Consider the following 12,013-nt stretch of genomic DNA (forward strand, 5'->3'; position numbering starts at 1 on the left):
CCTCCACTTTGCCGCCCGGCAGGTGGAGAAACTCGAATCTCCCCATGACCACACCACGATCCTGCTCTTCTTTTCCAAGAACTCCTACTTAGCAATGAAGTTGTTGGGAAGGAGTTTGTCTTCGTGGCTGCTGGTAAGGGGCCCCTGCATGGATGGGCAGCAGCAGGTGGAGGCAGCAGTGTTGAACCTGATACATTATCTAGAGCCTTCTCTCATACCCATCTTCCTGCAGGGTACAAGCCGTCTCATTCCACTCCCATCCAGTGACACCATGATTATGAACAGGAGGCCCACAGCCACAGACAGCACAACATCAGCCTTAACTTCTTCATCTGGTTCTCCAACCACAGCTTTGCCAGGTCTAGCAGGATAACAGAGGTGGGTCCCTGTGACAAACAGCACACATGAACCTAGTTGTGTTCTCCAGCGGATTGGGATGTGCATCTGAGCCCTGCCCTGTTTGCTTGCCAGATCATCATGGATGAACTGTGGCCCAATCCCCTGCAGTACTACATGAGGAGGAGGGTCCAGGAGAGGGAACTGAGAGGAAGATAGGTGAGACGCTCAGGGCCAGGGCTCTGAACATGCTCCATAGGGCTTGGTGGGACTGACCTTTTACACAAGTGGAGAAACGGAGGCTCAGAGGAATACTCAGAGGCAGTGACACCGGGTCAAAAAGACATCACTGTGAGTCATAGAGACTGGGCAAGTGCAGTGTCACACTGGTTCTGCCTGGGGAAACTTGAGGCAGGCGGGACAACACAGCATCAATGAGCTGAGCTGGAGAAGCAGTCGGCTCAGCCGTTGCACTTGTGGAAGTGCCATTCCCTGTTCATGAACTCCTGCCCTCATGTCTCCAAGCAACCACCTCACTTTTGTCCCCATCTGAGTGCCTCTTGCCACTCTTGACACATCCAGACACAGATGTCTGGATGCCCTGGCAAAATGGCTCCCACGTCACCCCGTCACTTTTCTGTGCTCATCAGTAGAGTTTTCCCCATCATCTCCATGGGCAGTCTCCTGTGCCTGCAACAATTACCCCAAGAACCCTGACCAGCATGCACAGATACATTTACTACGTGGGTGGAGGAAATGTAGGGTGATCACAGTCAGGGGCAAGGGGTCAGGGGATAATGACCACCATTGCCCAAGAGGGGAACCTTACATATGGCCCATCGAAGATACACACTGGCCTCCTTAATTGTGCCTGTGTGCATGGGTGTCTGTCTGTCTGTGTCTATGTATCTATCCCTCCTACATACTGAGATGAATATAAAGCATTGCCCTTGACCAGAACCAGTCCAAAACCTTCAGATTGAGCCAAATGGTCAGCCCAGTTCCTGGGTACCGGGAATACCTGAAGTTTGGTGCATGGGTGAAACACAGGGTCAATTGAGGCCTCCGAAAAATATTGAATAGTAGAAAAATGATGTCAACCATGTTTATGTATTTTACTGTGTGTATACTTGCACATGCTATTCTTCAAAGAAAGGGGCTGGAGGGGTGCCTTAACTTGTGGGTTTCCTGTCAGTGCTTACTACTCTGCCTGGGCATCCCAAATCTATGAAAAGGATGGGACCGAATGCTTGCCCTGAGAGCTAGGTCACACAAGCTCTGGGTGCATTCCAGGAGGCAGAATTCCTTCCCGTGGGGCTGTTGGTGGTGGGCAATGAGAGGATGAGCCAAAGGCCAGGTAACAGGGCTCATGTTTCCCCTGGAGAAATAACAGAGGTCAAGAAAACTGAGGGATGAGCTAGGGCCAGGCATGTCCAGTGTCCAGGTTTGGTGAAGGGCAATGTCAGTCTTCCAGAGATGCTCCCTGGTGGATGACCTCAGACACATCCACTACACACAGCATTCCATGGAACACGGAGTTCCATTACTCTGTTGAACCCCAGTGCCAGTGCTCTCCATTGGCCTAGCAAGGGGCCCAGACTGATAGTCATCCTCTCAGCCCCAGAAACAAAGTGAGGGAATGGGGCCCAGGCCCTGTACAGGCACTGTTGGAGTGGGGACAGAGGGAGATGGGAAGGTAAGAAAGATGACATTTATTCTTGCCCAGGTGGCTGGGAGGAAGTGTAAATCGCAGGGAAAAGGCACATGCAACACACACACACACACACACACACAAACAGGCATACCACTGGTTCCAAATACTGCCCCACACTCAGACTCATTTAGCTATTCCCATACATTGACACACACTCTTAGAAGCAAAACCAGTCAACGTCCCCCCACACACACAGTCATTCTATCACTCTCATGTCCTGACATGCACAGACTCACTTTCCCTCCCACACACACAACCTTCACTCATTCATGTCCAGAACACACTCACATCCTAACTAACCCACAGTTCCCTGCTTCCCTAGGGCCTTGGCAAGGAGGAGGATTGCTGAATGCAAGGGCCAGGACATCCACCTGTGAGGCTGATATGCCTCTCTCTCCATGGGCTTAAGGAATCTGCTCTCTATCCAGTGAAGACCCCAAAATTAAAATGCCACCAGGAGGCACATAGTCCTCACCAACACCCGAGGGTATCCTTGCTGAAGGGCTGAATGTGCACAGGCTGCTTTGACCACATAAGGTCCATTTTCTGAGGTCTTAGCCCTCTGTGCTTAGTCCCATGGAAAGACCTGGCAGGTACAGAGTACCTGTCACAAAACTCACCCGGAAGGTGTTGAGGTGAGACTCTGGGTCACTTCACCCCCAAGCGGGTGTCTACTCAACTGAGATACCCCCAGCTAACATGGCTCCAAGGGCAGCAGCCCTGAGGGTGAGGTTCCAGAGGATCCTTTCTGCCCTTCAGGTGGCTCGCCCCTCCTCCCAACATTTGGCAGAATGAGATCTCTTTCCAAAAGGAGGGATTGGTAGTCAAACGTCACAGATGCTTCTTGTCCCTTGCACTGTGCAGTGTGAAACACCTGTTCCATGTCAGGCTGTGGAGTTGATGAGCTGTATGAGCAAGTCTTGCCCCTTCCGAGGCAGCTGGAGGTGCCCAAGACTCCCGGAGGGGAGGCTTGTCTCTCTAGGAGTGGAGGAGAGATGGATGTTTTGGGAAACTTGGTGTGAAAATACCGGAGTATCCTTGATGGGCACTTGGCTCTGCTTATGCTCGTCAGCTGAAATTGTCCGGCGTACTGGTCCTTCCTTGAACAGTGGGAGGGTACAGCCCCTGTGTAAAGCATGACCTTCGGGAGTCCTCAGTCTGGGCCATTTCGGGGACCAGAGCATATTACTCTACTTCTGTGGCATTTAGTAGGCTGTTGCCAAGGACGTGAAGCCTAGGGGAGAGGAGGGAAGAGGGTCCCACACTCCTAAGCATCTGCCATTTGGGCTCTGGGCACTGGGATGAAGTTGAAGCCTGGCCTGGCCCCTCTCCCTGCCTGGCCCTGCTGGGACAGAAGGGTGAGGCTATGGAGGACGGGTCCTTTCAGACGTCAGGGAGCCCCACATGGTAGCAGTGCATGGAGGGTGAGGGAGTCAGGACCAGGGTCTGCACCACTAAAACAGAGATCCAGGACAGCTAAGGTCAAAACCACACTAGCTGTCCATTTTACCCCCTAGACAGGAGCACTGGGGTATCTGGTCGAGCAGCCTCTGCAGGGCTGACTTTTGCTACACAAGCTGAGTCAAGGGCAGTAACCATGAAACATCAGTCCCTGTCCCAGGCTGGGGCAGTGAGTCTCCAGAATCCAGCCCATCAGTCCCATGGACGTGGTAGACAGGGGCATGATCAAGTCCCTGACTGGCAGCACCTTCACAGTGAATATGCAGGGGCCTCACACTCAAGGTCCTTGAAAAGGCTTATAAATCCCCTGAAATGTGCATGGGAACACATCAGCCCTCCAGGGAGCTTTGTACTCTCACTCAATAAACTTTGCCTCACTGTCTGGGACTCTCTGGGGGGGTCTACCGCACCCTTCCTCAAAGTGGTGTGATGAAGAACAAAGGCACTAAGGGAACAAAACTCTTGTAAGCCAGAGTGCTGTCTGATAGGAGAGGACTGCCTGAGTAATTGCCCAGTGTTCTATCTCCATGGCTCTGGAGCATCTACATCTGTCCCTTGCTGCTCCAGACCTTCATGTACTTGTCTGGGTTAAGGGTAAACACAGGATCATGTGTGTCCCTCCTTGCCCGTGTTTCTCTGTCTTCCTGAGTGTAATTTGATGTGTCTTGGTCTGGGTTTGTCCATGCTGTCACGTCTCTGATCTCATATCTGTGCCTGAGCCCAGATGTGCACAGCTGGGCCTCCATAACTGCCTTTGGCCATGGTGAGTCTCTGCTCTACTACAGCTGCCAGTTTGTTGGCCTGACTGGTGTTTGCTATATGAGTTCCTATCTCTGAGTCAATCTGCCTTTCGTGTGTGTGTGTGTGTGTGTGTGTGTGTCACGGCATGGCAGCTGTGTGGAAGTGGACATCACAGAGCATCTGCGTTTGACCACCAAGAAGAATTTGATGAGGCCTCCACCATTGAGAGACATGGATGGGCTAGTCTACATGGTGTCACCATTGTGTGTACAGAGCTACTCAGCCAGCCCCAGTGAGGTCCGGGATTGGGATCTGGTGGCATGATAATGGGCCAGACATATAGCCCAAAGAGTAACTCTGGGTATTCTGTTGTCCAAGATACTAGTAAGGCTCGCTCCCACTGTACTTTCCTCTACCTGACCCCTTTCCTTTTTTGTCGGTGCCTCTTTTCCTCTTTGCTTTCTCTTTCATCACTTGACTTTCATGCAAGGGATCTCAGTGTCTTCCTTCCAACTTTGCTACAAGTTGTTCCTTAGTCTGTGCCTGTCACTGAGTGGAGTACCACGCAGTGAGGGGATGGCCACATGAGCACTGACAGCACATGTACTGTTTCTCTGGTACTCATCACGTCCTTCGAGAGGACACACCTCATACAGGTCTACTCTAGGGGCTCAACTCTCCACCTCCTAGGTGAGTCCTGTGACAGGTACTCTGTCTTTTCATGGACAATGCACAGAAGGCTAAGACCTCAGACACTGGATGGTGCCCTATGTAGGCCTTCAGCCCAGTGTGCATGCTCCCTGGGATGCTGGTGAGGATTTCAGTTTTGCAGTCTTCACTGGATAAAGGGCATATACCTTAAGCCCGTGGAAAGAGAGAAGCATATCAGCCTCAGGGTCAGCATGGGATAGATAGCACACGGGTGGGTGTCCTGGCCCTTGCATTCAGCAATCCTCCTCCCCTCACCCTCTCCTCTTTTGACCATCTGGGGCACCCCAAGCAAAGTCCCTAGGGAAGCAGGGAAATGAGGATCCAGGGAAGCTTGGGTTTATCTGTAAGTGAGCACATCTCCGTATATGTGAGAGAGTGAATTTGCCTGAGAGGGTGAATGAGTGTGTGTGTGTCAGGACATGATACAATGAATGACTGTGGGGAGGGGCCTGGTTTTGCTCCTGAGTGTGTCAGTGTAAGGGAGTAGCTAAATGAATCTGAGTGTGTGTGCGGTATCTGAAACCGGTGATGTGCGTGTGTGTGTGTGCATGTGCACATGCGCGCATGTGTGTGTGTGTGTGTGTCTTTCCTGTGAAATTTATACTTCATCCCAGCCACTTCTGCCAGAATGAGTGTTATTGTTCCTACCTTCCCTCTGTCCCCTCTCCAACAGTCCCTCCACTGGGACTGGTCCCCACTCTTTCAAATTCTTTCTGGGGCTGAGAGGATGACTGTGGCAGCCAGAGCCTGGGCCCCTTGCTAGAACAATAGAGAGCACTGGCACTAGGGTTCAAAAGAGTAATGAAAGTGCACTCCCGCCCTGTGCTGTGTGCAGTGGATGTTCTGAGGACATCCACCAGGGAGCATCTCTGGAAGGCCGTCATTGCCATCCAGCAAACCTGGACACTGGACATGCTTATCCCTGTTCGTCCCTCACTTTGCTTGACCTATGTAATTTCCCCAGGAGAAACATGAGCCCTGTAAGCTGGTTTTTTGCTCATCTCCTCTCCCTGCCTACCACCACCAACCCCGGGGGAAGGACCTCTGCCCCCTCTGATACAGTCCCAGAGCTTTTGTGACCTAGACCTCTTGGCAAGCACATGGGCCCATGCCTTCCATGGACTCAGCATCCCAGGCAGAGTAGTAAGCACAGACAGGAAACAAATGAGCTCAGGCACCCCACAAACTCCTTTCTGTGAAGATAAGCATGGGCGAGCATATACACACTAACACACACAGAAACAGTAGACACTGTTTTTCTAATTTTCAATATTTTTCCAGTGGGGCCTCAATCAACTATGTCTTTCAGCCCAGCACAAGACTTCAAGTATTCTCGAACCGGGCTGACATTTGGCTAAATATGAAGGTTCTGGACTGATTCTGGTCAAGTGTGTTGTTTCTGCATATTCATGTCAACATTATGAAGCTCCCTGGGAGTGACAGATACACAGAAACACAGACACACACAGACACAGGCACATAAGGAGGCCAGTGTGTATCCTCTATGGGCCATATGTAAGGTTGCTTGAGGGTTTCATGGCCCGCTCGGGGAATGGTGGTCATTATCCCCTGGCCCCCGTCCCTGAGTGTGATTGTCCTACATTTCCTCCACCCAGATAGTAAATGTATCTGTGCATGCTGGCCAGGGTTCTCGGGGTAATTGTTGCAACACAGGATATTGCCCATAGACATGACAGGGAAAATTCTACTGACAGACACAGAAAAGTTGACTGGGTGACGTGGGAGCCTTTTTACTGGAGTATGAAGACATCTGTGCAAAGGGTGACAAGAAGCACCCAGATGGGGACAAAAGTAAGGTGGTTGCTAGGAAACCTGAGGGCAGGAGTTCATGAACAGGAAATGGCACTTCCCTTGTGCAGCTGCTGAGTGGACTCTGTTCTCCAGCTCTGCACATTGTTGCTGTGTGACTCTGCCTGTCTCAGGTTTCCCCAGGCAGAAACAATGTGACACTGCACTTGTCCATTCTCTATGACTCAGAATGATGCCCTTTTGACCCAGTAACACTGACTCTGAGTATTCCTCTAAACCGCAGTTTTTCCACTTGAGTAAAAGGCAGTCCCACTGAGACCTACAGAGCATTTTGAGCACCCTCACCCTGGTTGTCTCACTGCTCTCCTCTCAGTTCCCTCTCCTGGGGTCTTATTCTTCATGGTGTACTACAGGGGATTGGGCCACAGGTCGTCCAAAATAATCAGGCAAGGCTCAGATGCCCAACCCAATCCACTGAAGAACACAGCGAGCTTCAAGTGCGCGGTTTGTCCCAGGGACTACCTGAGCTATCCTGATAGACCAGGCAAAGCTGTGGAAAGAAAACCAATTGAAGAAGTTTAGGCTGCTGTTGTGGTGACTGCAGCTGAGAGCCTCCCGTTCATAATTCCGGTGCCACTGGATGGGAGTGGAATGAGACGGCTCATACCTGCAGGAAGATGGGTACATGCAAAGGCGCTGCCTAATGCATCAGGTGCAACCCTGCCGCCTCCACCTGCTGCCACCCCTCCACGCAGAGGCTCCTTACCACCAGCCCTGAGGACATACTCCTTCTCAACGACTTCATTGCGGAAGTAGGAGTTCTTGCGAAAGAAGAGCAGGACCCTGCGGCGATCACGGGGAGATCCGAGTTCCTCCACCTGCCGGGCGGCAAAGTGGGGGGCAGGTTTGAAATCTCTGTCCAGCAGACCCTTCCCCTCCTGGCCTTGGGGAGACATCGCTTCTGTTATCCCCTCTTCTCCCATCCCCCAGGCTGGCCTCCACCTCCCGGGCCAGACCTGCAAATCCGTCATGGAGCCAAGTATGCCTTCATCTTGCTCACTGAGCATGGCTGACAGCTGCGGGTGGTTCCCAAACTGCTTCGGGTCAAGGACTCTCCCAGGGCTGGAGAAAAAAGAGCTAGAACAACGGAGCAAGTCTGCACAGCAAGTACAGCCTTGGGTCCCTACCACTGGGACCCACTCCTCCTCACAGTTTGTGTCAAGGCCCCCTGCGCCCCCGCACGGCCCGCTGCATTCGTTAAGTTAGGTGGTTCCCTGCTGGGCGCTAACAGAGAAAGCTGGACCCACGGCCCCCTCCCCGGCACATCGAGGGCAACCTGCGGCCCCACTGGGGACCCCCACCCGGAAGCAGGAATTCAAAAGCGTCCTGATCACCGAGGCGTGAGCCGGGCCCCCTGCCACAGGAGTCTCCTGCACTAGCCCGGCCACATCGGGGTCCCTCCATGAAGGTAGCAAGGATACAGCCTTGGCCCAGAAGCCAGGGATGCCCCGGATGAGGGCGCTTCGGTGGTCCAGGTGACGCCGCCGCCTCTGCCAGAACCTGAGCTTGAGCCCAGAGGAGGCCCCGCTGGCGTCTTTGTTCACGGGCTCCAGCTCTGACTGCAGGGCCTCGAGAGCCTGGAGCAGGGACGGGGGCGGACCTGGCCGTGCCTCTGGCTGTTCTTCCCCTTCCCGCTTCTCCTGCAGCTCCTGCGCGTCTCCCTCCTTCTGGCTCCCCTCCCAGGCCTCTTCCCACCTGTCTTCCTTCTCCTCCTCCTGCACAGGTACCTCTGCAACCTCATCCTCAACAGCCTCCTCATCCTCCTCCTGCCCCTCCTCTTCCTCAGCCTTTTCAGGCTCCTCCACCTGCTCGTCTTCCTCAGTCTTCTCTTCCCCCTCAGGCTCCATCTCTTTCTTCTCCACCACCTCCTCCTCCTCAACATCCTCAACCTCCCTCTCCTTGTCCCTGTCACCCTCGGCCTGCTCAGCCTCTTCGGCTTCCTCCTCAGCCTCCTGCCACTCCCGCTCTTCTGCCACCTCTTTCTCCATCCCAAGCTCCTCTTCCTCCTCCGTCACCTCCTCAGCTTCTCTAGCCTTCTCCTCTGCCTCCTCTCCCTCCTTCTCTGGCTCCTCTCCCTCCTCTGTCCCCTTCTCCTCAGCCGCCTCCTCTGTGGGCTTCACGTCCTCCGTCTCCTCCTCAGGCGCCTCCTCCTCAGTCCCCAGCTCCCCTTCTTCCTCCGCTTCTTCCCACGCATCAGTCTCCTCAGCCTCCTCTTCCTCCCCATCCTCCTGCCCGTTCTCCTCAGCTTCCTCCTCAGACTCCTCGGGCTCGTCGTCGTCCTCCTCGGTCTCCTCTCCCTCCTCAGCCTCCTCGTCTTCCTCAGCCTCACTCTCAACCTCCCTAGCCTCGTCGTCATCGTCCTCCTCCTCCTCAGTCTCCCCGGGGTCCTCCGCCACGCCGACCACCACAAGTTGCCACACCAACATTAGGTCATCCCCGACGAGCACAAGCTCCACCGCCAGGATGGCGCCCTCTCTCTCCCAACGGCCTTCCTCTTGCTGCCCAGGCTCTGCCGCCATCCCACCGCCTAGGCCCAGCAGCGCCTTCGCCTCTCTTCCGGGGGTGGGGCTATACGTCCACGGACAGCCGCGTCCTGATGGACCGCTCTCTCGACTGAGTTGGTCAGGATTCGGGGGCAGTCCCGTGTCGCACGTGGCGCCCGGCTGGGGCAGCTGCAGGGGAACGGAGCAGGGGCGGGTGAGCGCGCGGCTCCCGCAGGCGGCCGGGCAGTGGAGCTCTGCGGCCCGGCGAAGGGTGGACGTCCGCCGTCTCCTCCCAGAATCCAGCGGAGTCTGGGACGCATGCGCACAAGGGTTCCGGCCAGGAGCCCACGGGGCAGAGGTGGAGGCGGCGCGCTTCGGGTCTTGGCGCCAAGGAGGCCTGATCCTCGCCCAGGACAATGGCGGGACCCCAGGCCCCACCAGCGGCAAGGCGGTGGGCGTGGCCGCCACAGGCCCTGCCCCTCACCCCCTGCCGGAGGCGGCCAGGGAGGCAGCCAGTGCGCCTCCTCCCGGATGGCCTCGGGCTCTACCTAAGGAGCCCCAGGCCCCAGTGCCCACAACTCCTTCCCCTCCATCCCGTCGCCTCCTTTAGCACGCTCTCCGCCCGATGTCTGTAGCCTGTCAAGGAGAAACTGTCCCTTGCCCTTCCCCCACGCAATCCTCGAAGACTGAGGACAGCGAAGGCACCACCGGGGACCCTGGTCTTCCGTGCGTGGGACTGTCAGCCCAGGCATTGCAGAGCAGTGCCATTCCAGGAGACAGCGGTGGGAAGCTGTCTGCCAGTTTGGGGCACTGTCTGCCAGTGGTTCGGCCACTGCTTCCCCCAGGCCATGTCCTTGTCTGCTCAGGAGAAGGGGGACCGAGAGGGCTCAATCCTTCGATCCGCCTGTCCTTTCATCATGCTCTGTTTCTCTGCCCACTCTCTGGACACAGGGTCTCTGGAAGATCCAGGCTTCAGGAAGCAAGATGCAGAAGCCTGTCCCAGAACCTCCTCTCCCATGAAGTAAAAGCCCCCTTCCCCTCTGTGACTAGCTACTGTTCACGTGACCAGGGAAAGGGACCCAGCTGGGTGCCCCCGACGCGCGCGCGCAAACACGCACACACATACACACACACACACTCACACTCACACTCACACAGCACACACACTTACCCACTGACACGCAGTGTGTTTGGCATGGAGCACGGAGGGAGGCGTGCCTCTCGTGCAGCCAAGGGCATACGGCAAAGGGAACCCGGATATCCCTCCCCTGAGACGATGTCTGGGCGAACCCTGTGGATGGGCAGTTGGGCATTCTGTCTGCGGGCCAGGTGACTACAGGGTGCACCCTTTGGAAGGCCGGAGACAAGAAGCTGAGGCTGGCTCCCAGGTGACACAGCGCGTAGGCCCGTACCTTCACTTCCAGAGACAGCGTGTCTTCCGTTGCCTTCGGGCGAAACCACAAATGCCATGGGGAAGGCGTTCCCAGCCTGTCTGGCCTACATCTTCTCTAGCCTTCCCCTGCAGGCCTCCAGGTCAGGCCGTGAGCAGAACTTCAGGCTGGGCCATCACGTCCCCAGCCTGGCCCCCACACGTGGAGAGAGGATACCCAAAGTGTGGCTTCGGGCCAACAAGGTAGGCTTGGGGCAACTGGTGTGGAGCCAATGCAAGCCGGTCTCCCCCAGCATTACAGGAACAGACGGGTTTCTTACAACCACATCTCGGTCATCTCAGTCGTCAAAGGGCCACACATGCCACGTCCTGTACACGGAGGTGCCGGTCGTGGTGGCTCTGGCGGTTCTTCATCCTCTATGTGTACCCAGCAGGTCCGTACCGATTCTTGAGGCCAGCCATGGCATCTTCTGTGCCCTCGCACAGGTCTTCTTCGGCTCCGTCTCCTGAATCGGTGGTGGATGCATGGCTCTGCGTCATGGCTCCACTCCTAGGGTGGCCATACTAATGTTATCGCGGGGGTTCGAGCTGTTCAGAGTTCATGCCGGCTGCATTCTGAGGTGCCAGTGGTGTTCAGTACAGCCGTGGGCTGACACGCCCATGTGTGTTCAGACCAAGGTTTCTTTGTGTGCCCACAGGTACACGTGTATGCAGCTGGATGTGACACCGTGGGGGAAGGGGTATAGAGGCGTGGCCTTCCATGTACACACAGGTGCACGTGGAAGCGTGTGCACTGACCGGCCTATTCCGTTCCCGGCCGGATCTCGAAGGGTTTGCCGTGGACTGGATTTCATATGCACCTCCACTGCCTTGGACTGTGGTTTCCATCTGTTCAGCCATCATGAATGATCTCCACGTCCACTCCCAATCCAGGGAGACATTCATGCAATGACAGGCATCTGGCATTGCCCTGCTAGGGAAGGAACACGAGAGGGGCAAAAGGACAAGAGGTAAGCAGCCTCGGCCTCAAGGGCACCTCCCTTGTTTCTTGTCCCTGGTGCCTCGACACATGTACACTGGAAAGCACACACGCATTCTGGGCACCCCAGCCCTTGCCTGCGAGGCCACATCTATGAAAGACCGTTGCCCTGGGTCCTGCAGTCCTGTAGCAAGCATCCGTCTCCCAGCAGCTCTGGCCATTAAGCCCCTGAAGCTGGCGGTCTTCTTCAGGAGGGGCTCAGCCCTCTTGTGCCACGTACCTGCTTGCCCTGAAGCTGCCCTGAACTCCAGAGAGATGTTCACGAGCCACATCCCCTGCATTGCACCCTAAGACCCTGGGAGGAGACC

General features: G+C 55.5%; 1 protein-coding gene across 1 annotated transcript; it reads right to left on the reverse strand.

The window, feature by feature from the left end:
- Positions 1-7,074: 7,074 nt before the first annotated feature.
- LOC116583938 (testis-specific Y-encoded protein 4-like) lies at positions 7,075-8,640 on the reverse strand. The gene is made up of 6 exons (XM_032331959.1): positions 8,215-8,640; positions 7,750-7,827; positions 7,507-7,611; positions 7,453-7,460; positions 7,256-7,400; positions 7,075-7,140 (listed from the first exon to the last, which is right to left on the reverse strand). Exons 1-6 carry the CDS (start codon positions 8,638-8,640, stop codon positions 7,075-7,077), a joined length of 828 nt encoding a protein of 275 aa, XP_032187850.1.
- Between the last annotated feature and the right edge of the window lie 3,373 nt (positions 8,641-12,013).

The sequence above is a fragment of the Mustela erminea genome, chromosome Y (genome assembly GCF_009829155.1).
Source record: "Mustela erminea isolate mMusErm1 chromosome Y, mMusErm1.Pri, whole genome shotgun sequence".
NCBI lineage: Eukaryota > Metazoa > Chordata > Mammalia > Carnivora > Mustelidae > Mustela > Mustela erminea.